Source organism: Triplophysa rosa, linkage group LG7 (genome assembly GCF_024868665.1).
Source record: "Triplophysa rosa linkage group LG7, Trosa_1v2, whole genome shotgun sequence".
Taxonomy (NCBI): Eukaryota; Metazoa; Chordata; class Actinopteri; order Cypriniformes; family Nemacheilidae; genus Triplophysa; species Triplophysa rosa.
Genome location: NC_079896.1, coordinates 11849292 through 11869580, shown reverse-complemented (window position 1 = coordinate 11869580; position 20289 = coordinate 11849292). Strand labels below are relative to the sequence as shown.

The window sequence follows — 20289 nt, the reverse complement described above, 5'->3', positions numbered from 1 at the left end:
TGCCTACACCCTCAATAAATCCCACAATATACATTACGGCCCAGCATTTAAAATTGCCTAGCAATTTCCCCCCGGCATGAGAAGTATAACAACAGAAAGTGCAATTTAAAGGTTATAGATGAGGAAGCTAGCATTTAGCAAAATAATGCAGACAACTTTATATATGTAAATAAAATATTTTAAAAAATACAGTATATGCACCATATTGCCATTCAAATATTGCTCAAATGTTGAAATGCTTTTAAAGCGATAAACAGGTTTCCATCTTATTTAAAAGTAAAAGGTCTTTAAAGGTCTTAAAACCATAATGTGTTTGAAAAGTCTTTGAGAGTAATTACCTTCATAGGTTTAAATGGATGAAAAGGCTACATATATGCTAAGCTGTAATTAGAAGCACACTGAAGTCAAAGGTCTTTCATGACATACAGAAAAACATACAGTAGGATGTCAACTTTATTGAGAATATTTCTCCAATGATGACGGTACCCACCAATTAAACCTGCAGTGTAGCCCGGCCTCTCGGATTGTAGGTTTAGCCCCCAGCGGGGTGATTCAATATCTACTGGAAATCACTGAAGTTATTGTAGCTACTGTGATCACAGACAGGGGTGGTTCTTAGGTAATTGGATATCCGGGGCTTAGCCCAGAGACCTCCACATACAGTATGTGTTTGAATACAGTGGCGTAGCAAGTCAGGTCCAGGCCCATATGCAAAAACTTTTAACGGGGCACCTCCGTCTGTTCGCGACCGCGTTTCGCATTACTGGACATCAGTTGTTTACTCAGGTTTGTTATTTATATGTTATTGCACGTCAATCACGTTTAAATAGTAACGGCAGACCCCAAGGGAGCGCAAACTCCCAAGCGCCAGAAAGAGGGGGAAAATGTTGGCGCCAATAGCCCTGTGGTTAGTGTGCTGAAATATAGTGCCAGTGCACTTGCAGCAGGATCCGAGTTTGATTCCTGTCTCAAGCGTATTTTGCCGGTCCCACTCCCCGGTCTCTAACCAAAGCTTTCCTGTCTTTTCTTCACTGTCCTATCAAACAAAGGCAAAAAGCCCCTAAAATATGAACAAAAAATAGAAAGAAGGAAAACGCGACGCAGCCAGCGTTTGCACGTGTTTTTACACGCAACATTTGAATGGTCCTAACATTTCTATGATAAAACAGTTATCAAACATTAAATATTTAGCTACTTTCATCTTGCTGGATCTTTCACAGTTAAAGTGGACCTTAACCTCGGCTTCTGTCTGTAGCAAATCTTGCCTTCTTTCATTTGTTTGGCCACCTCAATTAGATTGATATTGACGAGCTCATATAAATTCAACTTCATTCCATTTCGACACAGCAAGGTAAACAAGTATGTTGTACAATATACATTATACAATATTAATTAGTGTAAATGATTATTTGTATTAAAATTATTAAATAGATGACAATAAGACCTCTCTACTACCCTTAACCTCACCATACACTTTATACACATTATAAACACCTGTAAATAAATAAATTAAATAAATATAAAGTTGACTGACTTTCTTTATGCATGTATTAAATACAATAAGTATGCTAAAAATATTGCTATAACAATGGCTGATAACATGTAGAGAGGATTGTATTTATATTGTGACAGCCCTAGGCTATAGATCATATAAACATTTTTAAACAATATATTTCTAAAAACATGATCAGTAATATTCACCCTAACTCAGTACACTAGTTATTTTTCAAAAGTTGTTTACAAAAAGGGGCAACAGTGTCAGTTTGAGCTAAAATATCGCTGCTGTCCTTTTGAAACCTTGTATATCATTTTTTGTGATTTTTATATTTTGCCATATATCATTATTATTAGTCACCCTTTATATTTGTCACTGGGTTTTGCAAATATCTAACCAATAAAAAGTATAAAAAAGTGCTTGTCGACTTTTAAAAAACATTTAAGTCAGTGTTTTTCCATTTCCTGAAAACCAGTGAATCTGGACATACAAGGTTTTTGAAGGACATCAACAATATGCTTGAGCTAAAATATGACCACATCCCATGTTTAAAGAAAAAAAACTGAAGATGGAAGAGAAATGTAGAAAATATTTCATTTGCCTGTACTGTAAAGATTCGCTTAATAGGACTAGGTGTTATAATCCCACTATTTCAGCACATTAAATTGTGTTTAGGATCCATAATATTCTAACTATAACTAAGTATGAATTAGTGATACAGCCAGATATTTTATTCCAAAAATGGCATTTGCACCACAAAATAAATGGTAATTAAAGATGTGATGAAAATGACATTTGTTTATGACAGGTCAACTTCTCCCTCATGAATAAATTAGTAGACAAATTAGGTGTGAACAGTGTTTTACGGGAATTTATTTTCTAAAACTGACCCCTAGTAAAATGTTCACTAGCCCAAAGAAAAAGCACAACTGAGAACAATGTCCGAAGCCTGAGTTTCATATCCGGTTGGCTCAAGCGCCTGTAAGCTGTTCGACAGGTAATTTTATAGCCTCATACAACCACCCTTTGGGTTTCATTTTATTCTGGCAAATAAACCGCTGTTCTGTCAGCAAGTTTTTTCGCGAGGCCTTTATTTAGTTGACAATATCGGTGAGACTACTTAAATATTGTACACTTATTTCTCCATAGTCTTGAAAACTGTACATCAGTGCCTGGAGCGGCACAAGTAAATGTTTCCATTTTTCCATCGGCACTCGCTCATAGTCTGTAAGTACTCTGCCCACACAGAAGTTAATTAGCCTGGAGAAGAATAGAGTTTAAGTCACTTCTGGGCCAGACTGAATCTGATGTCCAAAACAAAGTGAAAGTTCGCCAAATGTAGGATGGTTGTCTGAGAGTATCTATAATTTGAGGAGTCTTAAGAATTTGGTAGTGGTTTTATGACTCACCAGAGCTGTTTGATCAGAATCTCTAAAAGCAATTACACTGTAGAAATACACTAGAGAATGAAATAAATATGGCAGCCTAAAGATAAGTGCAGCTGGCTTCAATAAAAATTCACAAGCACTCAAAAATATTGCTGTGCACCCAGTTTTCAATCCGATTTGAAAAGGTGCCGAAAATTTAGCTTTAACAGCTGAATATAAACTGAAAGGTAAGAATGAGCTTGATGCGTCCTCACATGTTGTTTACACTCTCTGCAGCGGAGTCAACGTAATAGAAATGGTAAAATGACAAGTCGGTTTTTAGAAAAACAACAAATTAAAGTGATAAGTGATTAAAAGCCTTTTCATATAGACAATTTATTATAACATTATTATATTATTTTTACACAAAACATGGACACACATTCACACTGCATTTATTAGTTAATACTGCAAAATCTGAATCATCAGTTACAGTATGCATAGATGGGGATAAAACAGTAAAAGTAAATACAGTAAAAAAACTAAAAATAGTAACGCTTCCTTATGCTTTACATGTACTGTAATGTATCTATAGGAACTCACCTGATGGGGTGATGTGTCTCCAAGAGATTTTTGGCTCTGGTTTCCCACTGGCTGAGCAGATAAGCGAAACGTTGCTGCCTTCGTTTACCGTGACGTCCGATGAAATGTCATAGATTTTGGGAGGAACTAAAAAACAAAACAAAGACTCAGACACACAAAGCTGTAAATCTCATGCGTTCTACTGTATGCCAAATTCCTGGATTAAAATTGTTCAAACAACTTAGCTGTAGCTATAAGCTGCAGTCTTCTGGGTTCAAATGCCATTTTAAAAACATTTTATGCAATGTAGGTAAATGTATTGGATGTTAGTTACTATTATAGCACCACATTTCGACCAAACTGCAGGCTTTTTCAGGCTTAGCCCTTTCATGGGTCCACCAAGTTTTATGACAACCAGCCATTGTTAACCTTCCTTAATGTTAGCTGAAAGCAAGATATGAGTAAATTGGAATTGAGTAAATTAGACCATGCTCAATTTACTAAACGGGCCTATGGGCACATTCTGAATTTCCAGTTCAACATGTTTTTGACAATTATTGACAACGGGGCCTCAGAGAATCTTCCTGTCAAAAGTTTTGTGTGATATTCATGAGCCAACGAATAACGATAAACATTCATCTCTACAATACATCATTAATGAAAAATAAACTTGCTCTATAGCACCATTAAGCTTTTTTTTATCTCAGTTTAACTGAGGTCTCTGTCATTTAAGATTCTGATGCATTCTGGTACAGTTGCATGTACCCATTGTTGCGTGACATTTAATATCTTTGTATTTTTGTCACTACAAACAACAACAAAAAAATCTTCCTGCAAATCTTTGCTCACCTGTCGTCACACGCGACCTTCGGGTCTCTCTTCAAACCTCGATTTCAATCATTTGTGGCTGTAAGAATAAATGTCTGACCTCTTGATTTTGCTCTACTGCTTGAAAAGGCTATAAATTACCAGGAGACTGCAAAATCAGCCATTCCCTTTGTTCATTTTTGAGGTCCGGCACTGATTCGGTGCCAATCTGTTTGAAGTGAATTGCATTTAACTAGACCAGCTTTGATTTTTTACTTCATTCTCATTATACAAAACTATGCATTTGTTGGCAGAGATGCAAACATTCAGAAGAATGATTTTCTTCCCAGACAATAAACTCAGTTGTAATTATCTTCTCTTTTGTTGCAACTTCTAATTAATATCCTTGGTTATCCTGACACACTATACCCGCAGCATGCATGCATAACTAGCTACGATATATAATCATAAATGACGGATATTATAGAACAAACAATGCTCGCCTAAGAAAAAGTCAATTAGAGAAAAATGCAAAAGCCCCATGAAGAAATAGTGTGGGAGTTGTGTAAGCGCATGTTTGTTAGCTGTGAGGCCTGCCCTGTATGTATATGTAATAGACAAAAACACACTTAGCAGTTAAAATTGACAATCTTTCCAAAAAAGACCAAAAAGATTGATCACTCATCCTGCACTACACACATTTTTGTCCAATCTAATCCTCTCTAGAATGATAAATGTCCCTCCCCCTAATACCACCTGCCACCAACAAGCACGTAGCAAATCATGGTTCAGTGATGATATATAACTAAAGCCCCACAAACTTGGGCCCTTCAGTATGTCCTAACAACCAGTTTAAGTAGCAGATTAGGAAAGATAGTTCTTTTAAAGCATAATATATTTTAACATACCAGAGTAATTCTTTTATGTTTTTAAAGACTTGAAGTTTCTTTCTAACCAAACAGACACCATACATTATTCTTTCCGCATTCCACCACTAAACGCTTTGTACGCAAACATCAGCATCATTCACCCCTACTCAGCCTGATGTTAAGTTTAGTTCTTGCTTATCACGCTTCCAGAGATCTCTGTGGGTAAACGGTTCAATTGAGATTCTGATGTTCCACCGTGGACCTTGTTTGAAAGCTCTCTTCAGACACACAGTCTCCACTGCAGGTTTACTCGAACCTTCTCTCATTGTTAACCGTCCCCAATCACTGATAGTACAAATGGAAAATGTTGCATTCGCATAGTGATCATATCTGCCTCCAGCAGGATCAAGACCCCATTAGTCAATGTTGAAGAGTCAGGTACCGGCTCATAAAATGAGATCTGGAGTCTTTGAGCTAAATATGTTTTAGGAAGACAGAACTGATGTAAACGTATCATCATATTTTCATACGTTCTACAACTTTTTCTGTGAATATGCACCTTTTGATTTGACTTTTAATATTGCGTTTTTAGATATGCCTTTAGTGTTCAAATGCAATTCTAGTGGAATTGTGTTGAGAGTTGAATTGAAGGAATATCTCACACTTTGACTTTCATTGCTGTTTTTGTTTTGCGTACCACCTGTGAATGTGGAGTGTATCATCAGGAATGAAAGCGTGTGTTTTCAAGTACTCACATGAAAAGCTGAGAGGGCCAATACGCCTCAGCATTCCACAGAACATGCCACCATAAACAGACAAGAGTGAGTTACATAGTTACGTTGAATAAAAAACACCATATCCTGTCAGTTCCCATGTTAATGGTAGAAGATCATTGTTAACCTTTTCAGCACCAACATGTAACTAATACTATTTATTTATTTTTATTAAAAAGTATTTAAAGTGGTTGATCATTTTACTTATTACAACTAATCAGTGACCATCAAAACTGCATATTTGAACATTTTGTTCTGTGAATATTTTTTCCTGCCTTAAAATAGCTTGAATGTAACTCTACACCCCAGCTTCATTAACTATACACAGATACATGAATATGCCCCAGCTGACATGAATGAAACTGACAGCTGATCGTTTCAGAGCCTAATCTATGTGGCATCCTTGCATATCTATGGCTGGAACTGCTGATCAACCGTGTCAAATGAGTTGATGTGATTGGTTACAGGTTTATGACATCACAACGACATTTTTAATGGGAAATTTCAGTTTTATGGAGAAAATACTCAGCAATGTTTTAAATGATATACATATATACATTAGCACATGGTTTGTCTTAAAGCATATTAAAAACATAAAACATATAAAAACATTAAAAACTTGATTTTCACCACAAGGGGTCTTTAATTAGTGAACTCACAAAAGGGTTAGAAAAACTACAATACGTACATTTTTTGGATACGCTAGCTGATAGGCAGGCACTATCGGCAAAGATTATTGATACTAATCAGATGCTACATGCTATTACTATGAATTGGGAAAATATTCAAAGCTCAATACAGGCACTTTAGTCTTTTAGCACTTTTAAACTTTTTTAGTAAAAAGAGCCAATCATTAACCGTTAAAGACTGACAGTTCTCTGGGGGAGGGGCTCTGCACTAAGTGTAGGGTTGGGAATCGTTTCAATTTTATCGATTCCGATTCCAATTCTGATTCTGCTTATCGATTTCGATTCTTATCGATTCCCAGTTTCGATTCCACAGTTGAAGTAAAACATTTAGATATCAACCTGTATGGTCATTTAGCCTGCTTATTGACTCGTTTGCAAAATATATTTATATAATTATGAGCACCACTTTGTGTATATTTACACATAGAAACACACCTTTTCTGATTTATTACAATTTGTATTATCATAGTTGAACTACATCATGGTTAAACTGCAGTTACTATAATGCAACTACGGTTAATTTGTGATTCCTGTGCTTTAATGCAAATTCTATAGCTAAACTATGCTTACTATAGTAAAAAATATCGATAATTTTCATAAGGGCTTTTATTGAGATATCAGCAGATCATGCAACGCATGTACTTTTCTGAAAATATGCACACAGGAATTTTAATCTCAAGTATCCGATTCCTTTTCTTTCGATTCCGATCCGATTCCTAGCCTTTCGATTCCGATTCCAAATTGAGATAACTCCCCATAGACATACCTAGACGCGGCATTGGCCACTCTGCTCCACTGCTGCGATAGGTCAACAGCGCCGCCATTTTAGGTAGGGCAAAAGTCCAGTAAACTTATAGAAGTGAATGGGAGAGCTGAGCTTTTTCGGCATTAAAGCACAATCACGTTTACATTTCTTAAAACATTTCAATGGTTTACGATTTACGCAGAGGACAAATTTATCATGTCCCTAGGTACTTAATTTCAATATAGTTATATTTTAAAATGAATCGTTGTCATAAGGAATTGTGAAATATACATTAATTGCACCTGTTATTCAGGAGAATCCACTAGATGGCACCATGTTCAGTGATATGTTCGGGATATATGCAGGACAAGCAACAGAATAAAATAACCTCACATGGAAGTTAGTCGAGAATAAAACACATCATGTTGAGATTGTTTCTGAGTTTTATTTAAATCATTGAACAAAACACCCAAGGAAAAATTATGTAATTTACATATTATCTAAAAAAATAAAGATTTTTAATTGGGGAAATGGCTTTTTCTGTCATCATTTTATACAATTTCAAAAAGAATAGATGGTCTTTTATAAACCATTATAAATAGTATGAAATATTTACCCAAGATTAATATATAACCAGGTTTCCCCAAGATTTTTAAGTGAACGAGCTGTGTTCTAATCATGCGCATTTCATCTACCTTAAATTACATCACATTAGCGATGTGTACACAATTATTAAGCCTAAATGAATCCTTGACAAGCTTGGGTTTTAACAGTTCCGTATGACAATAAATATTTTGTTCAAGTCTAACCATCTTTAACTGGAGCCATAACGTCTGTACTCCACGTATAAATAATCAAGTATTGGAATTAGTTGAGAAATGAAACCACAGCTATACCATTCACTTGTATGTGTTTATAGTCTGCTTTTGCCTGACCAATATGGCGGCGGCGTTAACGTACGATCCAGCGGACAATGGCGCGTCTAGGTATTATATATGTCTATGAACTTCCCTTTAAAGGGGTCATATGGCGGAAGTACGTGTTTTTCTGTGTTTTTGGTGTGTTATAAGTTACCCATGCATGTATTAGACACGTAAAATTGCACAAATGAAAGTGTGGGAACAAAAGATGCATTCTATCTAAAAGCGAATGCTCAACCAGACTTGCCTGAAACGCCTCGTGTAACCACACCCGGCGAATCTACGTAACTTCGTAACATGATTTGACTAAGACCGCCCAAATGTATACGCAAGTAAGGTGGGCGTACCTGTCAGTACAATTGCTCTGGAACCCGATGTTCCAAATATGGTAAGAGGCGTTACATTTCCGTGAAATGCTTGCAGTATTTGACCAATCACTACGCACTGGTGAACTGGCCAATCATAGCACACCTCGCTTTTTAGAGCGATGAGCTTTGTAAAAAATCAGCGTGTTTCAGAGAGGCGGGGCAAAGAGGAGATACAAACATGCACGGTATGTGGAAAATACAACGTTTTTTAAACTTTAAATGGTGTATACACATTGCGTTACATCTAAAACAAACAATAATATTCGTTTTAGCCGTGTCATTTGACCCCTTTAAGGTACTTTTATTGACTAATTATTGAGTAATTAGCCAATCACAGCAATGTACTGTAGAGATTGTGCCTGATGTAACTATTTCGCGTGCCACATTCGAAGTATGTACAGTACAAGACCTCAATAAAAAACACAGTCCGCTGATTTCGCTTTTGAAAAGTGTTACTTTCAACACTATTGAATGTCATATTTTGTTATATTTGTTTTGTGAACATTTTTTGAGGAGTTTCTGCCTCCCTCGCAATCCTCACAGAAACCGCCCTTGTTTTCATCCTCGTCAAGCGTCAACTTCAAAGCTTTAGGCCTTAGTTATTTTTAACCTGTTTATTTCTACACAGACCGTTCAATTGGTAAGGTAATGACGACCACAGAAAAACAAGACAACACAAAAGCCCTACCCCAAGGCCCTATTCAAGACAACCTGACGCTTTGTTTTCCATTTAATTCATTAACTGCTGCCCGATTGTCATGTTTGTCCATTCCACTCTAATTTTCCCTCCTCTGCTCGGCAGGAGACACTGAGATGGAGCTGCCATGGCTGACGGGGGAGGCATTATCTGTCTCACAGCCCCAGAGTGAATAAATAAGCCTCTAATGACGCCACCTTGAATTACTAAAGCGCTTACAGCTAATAAAATGCAGGGTTTCCTCTGAATAAAGTGGAGTACATGCCTTGCATTTCTATATTCTGACAGCATCTCCAGGGCTGACTGCTGCCACCCCAATTCCAAGAGCCCATTGCTTCACACCTACTGCCAGCCCACATTCCAATTATGGAGCTGAGGGAAACGTAGGATTCCTGTCATGATGCACACTAGCAGTGGCAACAGGCAATAAAAATCAGATACAGGCTTAAACATTTGTGTTGCCTGCCTTATTTTTAGTGCTACTGAATGAAAAAATAAGGCTGACATATAATAAATGCTTCTATATTGTGGATATTAAAGGCAGAAGTGAAGTAAATATATAAATGTTGAATGTTTCCATGACCTATAAATGGTAAATTAGGCAATACTACAAAACATGCACTCTATTGCACAGCTGAGCCCTTCATTAACCTTTAATATCTATCGAACAGCAAGCCAAAAATACACAGAGACCGTTCTAAAGGAATTTTTGTAGCCTGGGACGAAACAATTCTGCAATAAGCACTGCTAACTAATTCACAAAAGAGGGTAAAACACGTCTTGAAGTGGTTCAATATAACTGCCAACAGGCTTATACACTTGAGCTTTTAAATCAGAGAACTTGACATCAGAACGTTGTATGTTTGGCCCATGTGAAGGTGTTTTATTGTGTACTCGGGTGCAATGTAATGAACCAAATCGGAATGCACTTGATACAGTTTGTGTGAACTCCAGCACGGTTTACAACGGTTTCAACGCAATCGGGTCTAATTTGCGAAAGCGAACTGTTGTTTATGACGTATAATTGCCTATTATACAATAATGTATTTCTCATTGCCGTTATTCTCAACAGAAATTGCCTTTGGCAAGCAGCTCATATTCTTTGCATCTCTTGCAAATCAGACACATTGCCTGCGCGCGTTACGGTAATAAAACTAAAGAGACGAAAATATACAGTAAAAGTGAAAAGATGCATTTTTGACTCATTCTAATCCAGAGCTGTTACCTTGCAATGGCGGTAAACATTTAGTCATGCCAGTTATGATGCCGATGACGCCGTTCAAGTGCTGAAAAGAGGTCTGTTCTTGTCAACGCTCACGATCGTAGAAAGCAATCTGAATTAGGTGTGAAAACAGCCTTCTGTCTAATGGTCCTGTTGTGAAACTCATATAATTATACAGACAAATTAAGCCATTCCACACGGTTAAAAAACAGCATATACAGGATACAGACATATGTACCATTTACATTCATTTTATAAAGGTCATACTAAGAGAAATGCTTGCATGAAAATAGATGGCAGGGGTCAATGGGAAAGTAATACATGACGGCCAAAGCACATCAGCCAATTGCAACACAATCTTGAGCGAGCCCAACTATTCTGTATTCTGAACAGCGCATGTATACCACATACACTGTGGCTCTCTTCCAAAACCTAGTGAGCTGCCTATGTAGGCAGCATTTTGAGGTATTCCAGGTGCACCGACGCTGTTCCAAATCATAGGCGGCATAAGTAAGCTGGTAACGTGCAGGCAATATTTCAGATAATTTAACAGAGGATCGTAATTATTGTAACAGTATTTTGAACATATTCATTTATACTACACCATTAATACTAAACAATATAGAAATGATGAAGGATTTAAATCAATATTTTAGTATTTTGTATTATAATTAACACTTAAATGGACAGTTCACCCAAAAAGGAAAATTCTGTCATCATTTACACACCCTCAGGTTGTTCAAACCTGTACAAATGTCTTTGTTCTGATGAACACAAAGAAAGGTTTGGTTATTGACATTCTTCCAAATATCTTCCTTTGTGTTCAGCAGAACAAAGACATTTATACAGGTTTGGAACAACCTGAGGGTGTGTAAATGATGACAGAATTTTCCTTTTTGGGTGAACTTGCTTTAAATAACATTGTGTTGAATGGTGAATACATCATTTTAAATAAACAATGCAAACAAACACTTATGAGAACACATTCACTTTTATGTATCAGACTTCCCAAGTCATTAATAAAAGATAACACATAATGGGAGCGGATTTAAATATGATCTTTTGATACACTATTACAAAAAGCAGTGATTTAGCGAGTTATGCCCTCAACACCGGGTGCCTTTTCAGATACCTTTGACTGACAAAGCAAGGGAAATATTAATAAATGTTTTCAATATCAGAAAGTATTGATAAAACATACAATTATCAATACTTGATAATATTATTTATGAAATTATATTTATGTGTACTATGTATTTTCATGCCAAAGCCAAACTCTAGACTTCTCCATTTTACTTTGGATGTTGGCTTTCTGCCCATGTAGTGTACAGTAGTTACAATCGATCTAAACAAGCTAGCAAGAGTAACACAACATTTGTCTGCAATGCTCTTTATGCTTCATCCATGTGTACCATTCGTACAAAATATTTCGAACCGCTTGCCATATTGTGATACAAATATGTACATAGATTTTAAATGGACCCATGTGGCTGGAAGTGGAAATATGCAACATTGGCAGATTCTACATTCGTTCTTAAGAGGTTCCCAATTCCCCATACAAGCTGAAGGCTGTAAACACCTACCAAGGTAGATCCCTAATTAGGTGTCATACACAACAACAAAACACAAAACCTGACAGATTCGCTAACCCAGTGGGATTCCAGCTGGTAATGCCAGTGAGAATGTGCACTACCCAACAGTACCTAAGCTCTCCTGGTACATCGTGTACATTTGTTGAGTTAATTGAAATGTAGCGGTTATAAGTGTAGCACTATCAAGTGTATCAATACATGATTTATTGATCTTTGCAGAAAAGTCAACGTGAAATCTAAATCAATGCTGTTTACTTTTCTGCATGTTTCTGGTCCCATTGTGCATACTGCTATTTCAGATAAAAAATGTTTATCTTTGTAATTTTAGTAATTTAAAGTCACTTTTTACATTCAATAAATTCTTCGTGGACAAAATCTAGTTCCACCTGTTCTGGGCATCGGACATCCCTATTAACTCAGTAATACATCAGATTAAGAAAGTAAAATGGATTTTATTTATATAACACAATGTTCTGATGCTGTATCGTTTTAGTAATTTCATCACATCTCATTTTAAATATTACAATAAAAGACATTAATATATTAAAGTATAGAAGTGACATTCTTCAATGACCACATTGCTTTGGCAATCCGAGCATCAATCGTTGTATCAATTTAATCTATAGGCTGTTATGCTGAGTGCTTATACTGTAGTATACATAGAAATATCATGGATGAATGTATTAGGCATTCATTAAAGGATCAACTTCAAGACTTCAGAGTTGCTGTGAGGTGCAGACGGACAAGTTGGGAATTTAAAATGAGGCTTAATATTTTATGCCATTTTAGATGAAGTTCAAAACATCTTAACCTAGCTGGTTTCATGAAAAAAACGTAAGCAAACGGGAAATTCAAATGGAAATTCACCATTCAACAAGAGAGACCCTTCAAATGTAAGGATGTTGAACTTTTATTCAACTTCAAGTGGAAATCTTCCATTCACCTAAAAAGACGTCATACTTTTTTTGATTTTTGCTGCCATGACAAAATTACACAACAGTCAGTTCCTATTTTCTGATTTGATTGGCCAAGTGGCGTTTCAAGAGTGCCGTTTATTTATTTTAAACAACAATCAGTCCCGGTCCTTGAATCTGATTGGATAAAAAGCACTCCAAGAGTGCAGCTACAGGGCCATAACACAATCTTGCTCGTATTGCTTTAGAAAACAAAGTAAATCAAACAAAAACTAAAGAATAAGACTGATCACAGAACACATTAGGCGGATCGGGGAAATTAATGTCAGTGCGTTGCCTGGCAATAAGTAAACGCCGTTTTTTGCAGGACTATTTTAGTTGCCGGAGGATTAAGCCATATTTGATCTAAATTTTGATCCAAGTACTCAATTCCAGGCTGCATTATGGTTCGTCTAGCAGAGGCTTGATAAACAAAATACTGGTTGCTGATGACTAACAGACCATCACTCATAATATTTAGATAAGTTAGATATATAGACGACGTGTGGAATGGTAACACGCCGGATCTGTCATTCAACTAACTGAGCGCATCTATAAAGGACAACGTGGTGGTCTGAAACTGCTCCATTTAATAGTGACTCACCAAGGACTATGACAAACGGCACTGTCTGGCAAACAAGGCTAAGATTTAAGTGGTGGAGAAGATGGGTGATTATTCTCTGAAAAATGCGTGTGGGCTATTCTTATTCGATCTCTGCAAAACAAACAAGCACACTCATTCTCTGATGATGCCTAATATTGACCGGTTGCCTTGGAGGAATGACCCAGCGAAGCGGTTTTGTCCACACAATGTCCAGATGTACAGCCTAGAGCGAGCCGTCTGTTCATAAAGGGCAAATAAGAGAAATTAATCGCATTATGTTGGATCTGCAGTTCCATGGTTTTGCCATTGTAAGGGTCAATCTAGCCGTTTCATTTTTTGATCAAATTCAGCAGGAGATTTAGTTTGCCACCGACCGAGTCCTATTACAAAGCAGCTGCACATCATATCATTCCCGCTCTCTCTCTCTGTAACCGTCGTCATTACACGAACAGTGCTTGCATATTTTCTTACAAGCGCTTATCAATTATCCCAGATCATGTAGAGATACATGCAGTTAATAGATTTAATTTAAGACGTAAGATGATCATTCAACAGCCTATGACGGTAAATAGGCGGATATTTAATTTGTTGATTATAATCACATACAGAAGTGACTCGGTGATAGGCTATAGGTTATGAGTTACGGTAAAACTACATCTATTCAAATATTATTGGTCTCTATGGCGTATCTGCAAGTTGTGATATTTCTCTGGTTAATTACAGTCCGTGGGTTTGCGATGGTTAAAACAGGGCTCGGATCTTAATATACTGTATTTACCACTGCTGAGAATCAACGCCTCCCACTGTGGTGTCAACCGCATACAGCGAGTTCACACTGTAATAGAAAACACAGTTAAAAACAACCATATTTTGGAGAGCCACGGTCAGGGGGTTCACATAAACATTCAATGTAAAAATATCTTCTAATGACTAAAGAGCCAGTCAACAAACAAACATATACACAGCAGATAAAAAGAGTAATGTAATGCTCATTTAAATGTACAGTTACTGTCAGGGATGTATAGTGTACCATAAACTTGTATGTATATAGGCCTACTGTAAATGTATGTACTTACTAGTGATTACTTCAATTATGAAAATCATTCATATTGATATCGTACATTGTGCCCTATAGAGTTTATACACTAACGATAAAAATGTGTATATGCCTGACTGAATTTACAGTATGTTTCTCATTTACACTTGAAATGAGATTTTAAATGATAAATATTATTATATATATTATGATATTTTCATGGTAATTATTTTTCTTTTATCTGTTCCCTTTATTTTTCTAATGCAAAACAAAGTGCTTTGTGGTGGTGGATGATGGAACGTTACTGAGTATGTGCACATGTTTGCTTACTTCCTTGCATACATAGTTGTTAAGATGCTTTAGTAAGATACTTCTGCTTTTGGTGTGTTATCTCTGAGCAGGGTAAAATCATGCACATGCAGAGCACATGCCCTTTTTGCCCGTACACTCTGAAGTGCCCTTTTATGGTGGTGTTTTTTTTTCATAAATTAAAGGCAGGATAGGTGATCCTGTCCAGAAACATTTTTTGTCATGCTGGTTGGAAATCTCTTTACATCCTAATAGCAATCAAGACGTATAGTGGTCAAATAATATTTTTAATATTATAAATCGTCTGTGAAAGGCGTAGGACCAAAAAAACGTTCGCCCAATCAAAACGTTCTGGCCACTGTGATGTGTACATTTTCAGCCAACGTATTTTGCATACCACTTCGCACCCTGTTCACGCAGACATCATACGTCATCAGCGCGCTCAAGTCCGCTGTGTCAATGTAGGGAGAATGGCGGACAATCAGCAACCATCAAACTTTCCTCCGGAACCGACAACAAGTAAATCTACAAAACGAAAGTCAGTTTTTGAAAAAGCAGTGACGAAAAAACGTCTGGATCATGAAAGAAGAAAAACTCGAATTAACATCGGTTCAGCTTTTACACGATGGAGACAGGGTCTGAAAGACGATACCATGGTTGCTCTCTTTCTTTTGGACAGGTATGTACATGCCTCGAGAAGAATTTAATGGATTTAGTTTGTAATTCGTTATGTGGATTTTCGAAATACATTCATGTTTTTGGAGGAGGCGTGGCTTTGGACGGCGAATCGCATAGAGGATTACAATTTCAGTGCTAGCAGGCTAAAGTTAGCACCTTTCCAAATCAACCACCCCGCCTTTAAATCAGTTCTATTGGTCACCCTTTACGTCTGTCTGCCTGTTTTACAAATATTTAGCCAATGAAAGGCTAAAAAGAGCTTGTGACTAAATCTTGTTAGATACGCATAAACTGTTAGTCAAACCTTGTGCCCCCACCCCCTCTATCTTGACTTCCTCCTTCCACAGCAGCTGAACGTATTGCAAGGGTAAATAAAGATCTTGTTGTTTGAATAAGTACAGCGTTTTCTTTACGCAAGAAACATTATGTCTAAAATGTTCATATTTTATGTATTTGAGGTCTGAGACATTTGGGACCGGAGGGCTAGCATTTGCCTGCACTTGATAGCCTGTGCACACAGTAGCACTTCATCTTTTATAAATTAGATTTTGGCCAAATGTATTTTACAACAGGAAAACTGAGCACCCATAGCTACAACAATATTGTAACCTGTGGATTAAAACGGTGACGTCGCCGTTTTAATGTGATGGACAAAGTGCACATTTGCACACATTCGCTGGTCAAAAACACCGTAACGTTAACTGCATTTGAGTTTGACACAAAACGACTGAGTGATCCTCGTCTAGGTAAAATATATATCTAAGAAATGTGTTTTTTGATTGATGATTGATTGATGATACATTTCATTTTTTAATCAATCGTATTGTATGGTAGCATGGTTAATTCATGCTTAAGCTGTAAAAACGGATTTGGAAAGGGCTTGAAACCAGCTTTCATATGACATCCAAACCTTTTACAATGTACAATTTCACCATGTGATGGGTTTCTCAGATGGCATCACTTTTTCAGAATAACATGTTTTTCTGTCATCCACTAGCGTTACATTACACCAGTGTTTCTCAAACTTTTTCTGCCATTCCCCACTTTGGAGGTAGGGAAGGGTTCCGAGCCCCACCTGTCTCCAACCGCCCCAACAAAATGGTAATAAACATGGATGATAGATATGACATGATGTTGTTGAGCTGGCATCGTGATTCCAACAAATGTTTCACCTTCGTCACGTGACTCTCGCTGCTCTGTGCTGCGGGCTGCGCGTTGTAAACAAATCTGAACAAGGCTAAGATTCATAAAACCTCGCACTGGACAGATCAGACTAGCCTGACTTTATAACTGTGTAGCTCGCGTTGTATAAAGGAGACGCGCCTCACTTTATAACTCTTTTAATGAATATAACATCAGAATAAGAATACAATCAAGCCTCATTTTATAACTGTGAAGCTCGCGCTGTAAAGATGCCTGAATTGATAACTGCCCAGCTCGCGCTGTATAAAGATGTGTCTCTGCGCAGCTCATGGCAGCTCACATTAAAATGCCACAGGGCGATGTCATCACTGTACAGTTTCACTGTAGCCATCGCCCGATGCTAATTTGGTAAACATCGCCCAATTTTAAGTACATACACAGTGTAAAAACACTTTCATTTTCTAATAATAGGCAGCTATTGTTACCTTACTTCTTGACTGACTCTCAAATGATTAGTTTGGCGATTCATCTGTCTAATCCCTTCCTTTCTGTTGGCATACTTTGATCTGATTGGTCAGATGGTCTAGTCTGCTGTGACTGGTCTGTCGCGTGCAGTGTCGCAAATGGCGATTACACGGAATGACGCAAATCTGACCCGGAACTGAAATTAGAACGACAAGCGACTTGTTCGCGTGATTCAGAGTCGACTCCTTTTTTTCCAAGCCAATAACTTTGTTATTCGTTCACTTTCGGCTTTACAACTTGGAAGACTGCTTACATTCACACACACACAGTAACATTACACACTGAGTGTAAAAAATGTAATTTTAAGGACATTGTAATAGTTACTCTTTAAGGGGCGATTCACATTTCATGTCTTTGGCGTGCACAAGTTTGTTATTTTAAATGTAGACACGCGGCAGAGAGTGCGTAAATAGGGAGTGAAGGTGCATATGGTGCGGCGCGCACATTTTTCTAGGCGCGACGTTGTGGCATCGAGATGGGAATAATTCAACTTTACAGAGTGCCGCGTGTGCACCACGGGTCATTTGACTAGAGAAAGCACCGCAGCTCGTGTTTTCCGCACGGTTTTAGACGCGGGGCTATACCTGCTGCTGTGACTCCTGTCACTAATATTAACCTAAGAACAAAAGAAAGAAGAAATGAATGTGTTTTGTAGCTTAAATGAGTGGTCTTCTGTATTTAATTTAGAATATAGCAGTAAAGACTGTAAAGTGTTTGAGAACTTCATTCAATTTCTGTATATTTCCTACATGTTAGACTACATGTTATTAATAGTTAATAAGTATAAAGCTTTTGAGACTATTATTTTGTTTGATTTAATTTGTCATTAAGATGTGACCAATAAAAAGGGGGGTGTCCTTTTTTCAGTTTCAGCACATTTCCCCCGAAGGTTCTGTGCACGGCCCTGGTATAAATACTGTATATTGTGTTTCCACTTCCTTTTGTCTTCTCACTGCAGAACCTTCTGTAATGTATGTCAGATGATCTTCTTGCAAGACTAAATGATCAAAGACTATTCTCTGAGTGATTTTTATTTCAGCCTCACCCAAAACTGGTTAAATATAATTTTTCTACAACAGTGAGTTGACCCGAATTGTAAGGAAAAGCAGCCAACGAGAGCCCATATGGGAACTTCTTCTTTTGTTTACAAAAAGGGCTCCAGGTGGCACCTCATGAGTTTGGATGAGAGAATGTCTAATGTTCATGGCTGTACTCTAAGGAAAGGGGTGACTTTTGTCAAAATTTTCTCCAGTAAACCAGGGAAAATACGCAGAACATCTCACCTCTGCTGTCATTTATTATAATTACCTGAGAAATATCAAAAACTGATAATAGTTATTTACTTAACAGTAAGACAAAACACACACACAAATCCACACAAATATGGTAGACACACTCATATGCAAGTCATTTAGAAGAGCTTAAGAAGATTAATACTCACCAAAGTATTAATCTTATGCCAATATTTGTACAAAGTACCTGAAAATTGTTAATTTCTTCAAAGAACAACATTTGTAGAATATTTTCTTGTCACATTCGGTCAGGGAGTTGTGTAGAAAGATATCTAATAATAACAGGCAAAGCTTTCAAATAGGCAGATTAGGGGTTTCCCTCAAAGGAAAAAGAGAATATATATTTGCTGACACACCACTGACAATTACTATGTAAGCACTTTTTCCACATGGACAAAATGAATAATTATGTTGTTGACAGAAGATAGAGGAAAGATGTAATTGTGACCAAACAATGCTGAACACACTTCTCTTTAAATGTTCTAAATTGTAAACGAACTATAAAAAAGCCACTCAAGGACATTTTGCAATAAAAACGATTTAGAGAAATACAAAATGAAGTTATTTTTTACCATAGTGAAAAAGGTAATTCATCAACAATAAAACCACTAAAATATTATATTCAAATCTTTATCATTAACTCATAGTCAAATACATATCTCACAGTTGAATCAGCCGGAGAGTTTAAGTATACCTTCTGTCTTGTCCACAAGATATTTTTAACTGCTATCCATAGCCTATAATTTACACATACTTCAATTTGCATAAATGTACACAATTTACACAGACTTAAATTTTTTAATCTTAAACGGTAATTCCTTTAAACAGGGGCATAAGAAGAGCTGGAACCACTGTTTGAATAGTAAAACATTTGTTTTACCAATGTTTGATGATATAGAGCACATGACTAAATGGTTGATGATTTTAGTCATTAGTAACACATTCATTTCATCTTCTTAAGAAGACTGCACTCATCTATACATTTGAAAGCGTATTCTAGCCCTCCAGATTCTAAACATGTTGACAGCGTGGTCAGTGCCTTTGAAGTCGAAATACAGCTTCATGAATACAGATGTAAATCAGCATGACTTTATATCTGAAATAATACTAAGTTTACGTAAAATCGTATGCATATTCCAAATTTTAGCAATGAAGAGGAGAAAAATTGTTTATGCTTACTAATAATTTGTTAACAGACAATACATTTAAAAATATATATTTTTATTCCAGACAGAGGAGCTGTGGATTTGTGAAATCATAATGGTGTTTGGTGATCGTATTTCGAAGAATCTTTTATTTTCAAGTAAAACTCTACCAAGGTTGTATTTTAACACATTTATTAGATTTGAGCTGACCCTGCACGGCTAGCTTTCATAATGTATCCAAAGATATATATACAACAGATACAGATACAAAGATATTGATGAAGAACTAAAATGCATTAAATGATCAATTTAGTAGTGCCACCAGAATTCCAAAATAATATTTGTTATCAAACAGGTTTCCTAAACACTTCTCCCGCGTATTATTGGTTGGACAAACAGATAGTTCCGCTCCAAATTCACACCATTGGTTAAGTTGCTATGTTAGACCGGTCAGATGCTAAAATAAACAGAATAAAAT

General features: G+C 36.8%; 1 protein-coding gene across 3 annotated transcripts in view; it reads right to left on the bottom strand.

Annotated features, from left to right (window-relative positions):
- negr1 (neuronal growth regulator 1) overlaps positions 1 to 20289 on the bottom strand; it is a 116548-nt gene that overhangs the window by 69900 nt on the left and 26359 nt on the right. For all 3 annotated transcript variants that reach the window (XM_057337292.1, XM_057337293.1, XM_057337294.1), the window contains exon 3: positions 3466 to 3591. In XM_057337292.1, coding sequence (XP_057193275.1) covers positions 3466 to 3591 — 126 coding nt within the window. The remainder of the gene's footprint in view (positions 1 to 3465; positions 3592 to 20289) is intronic.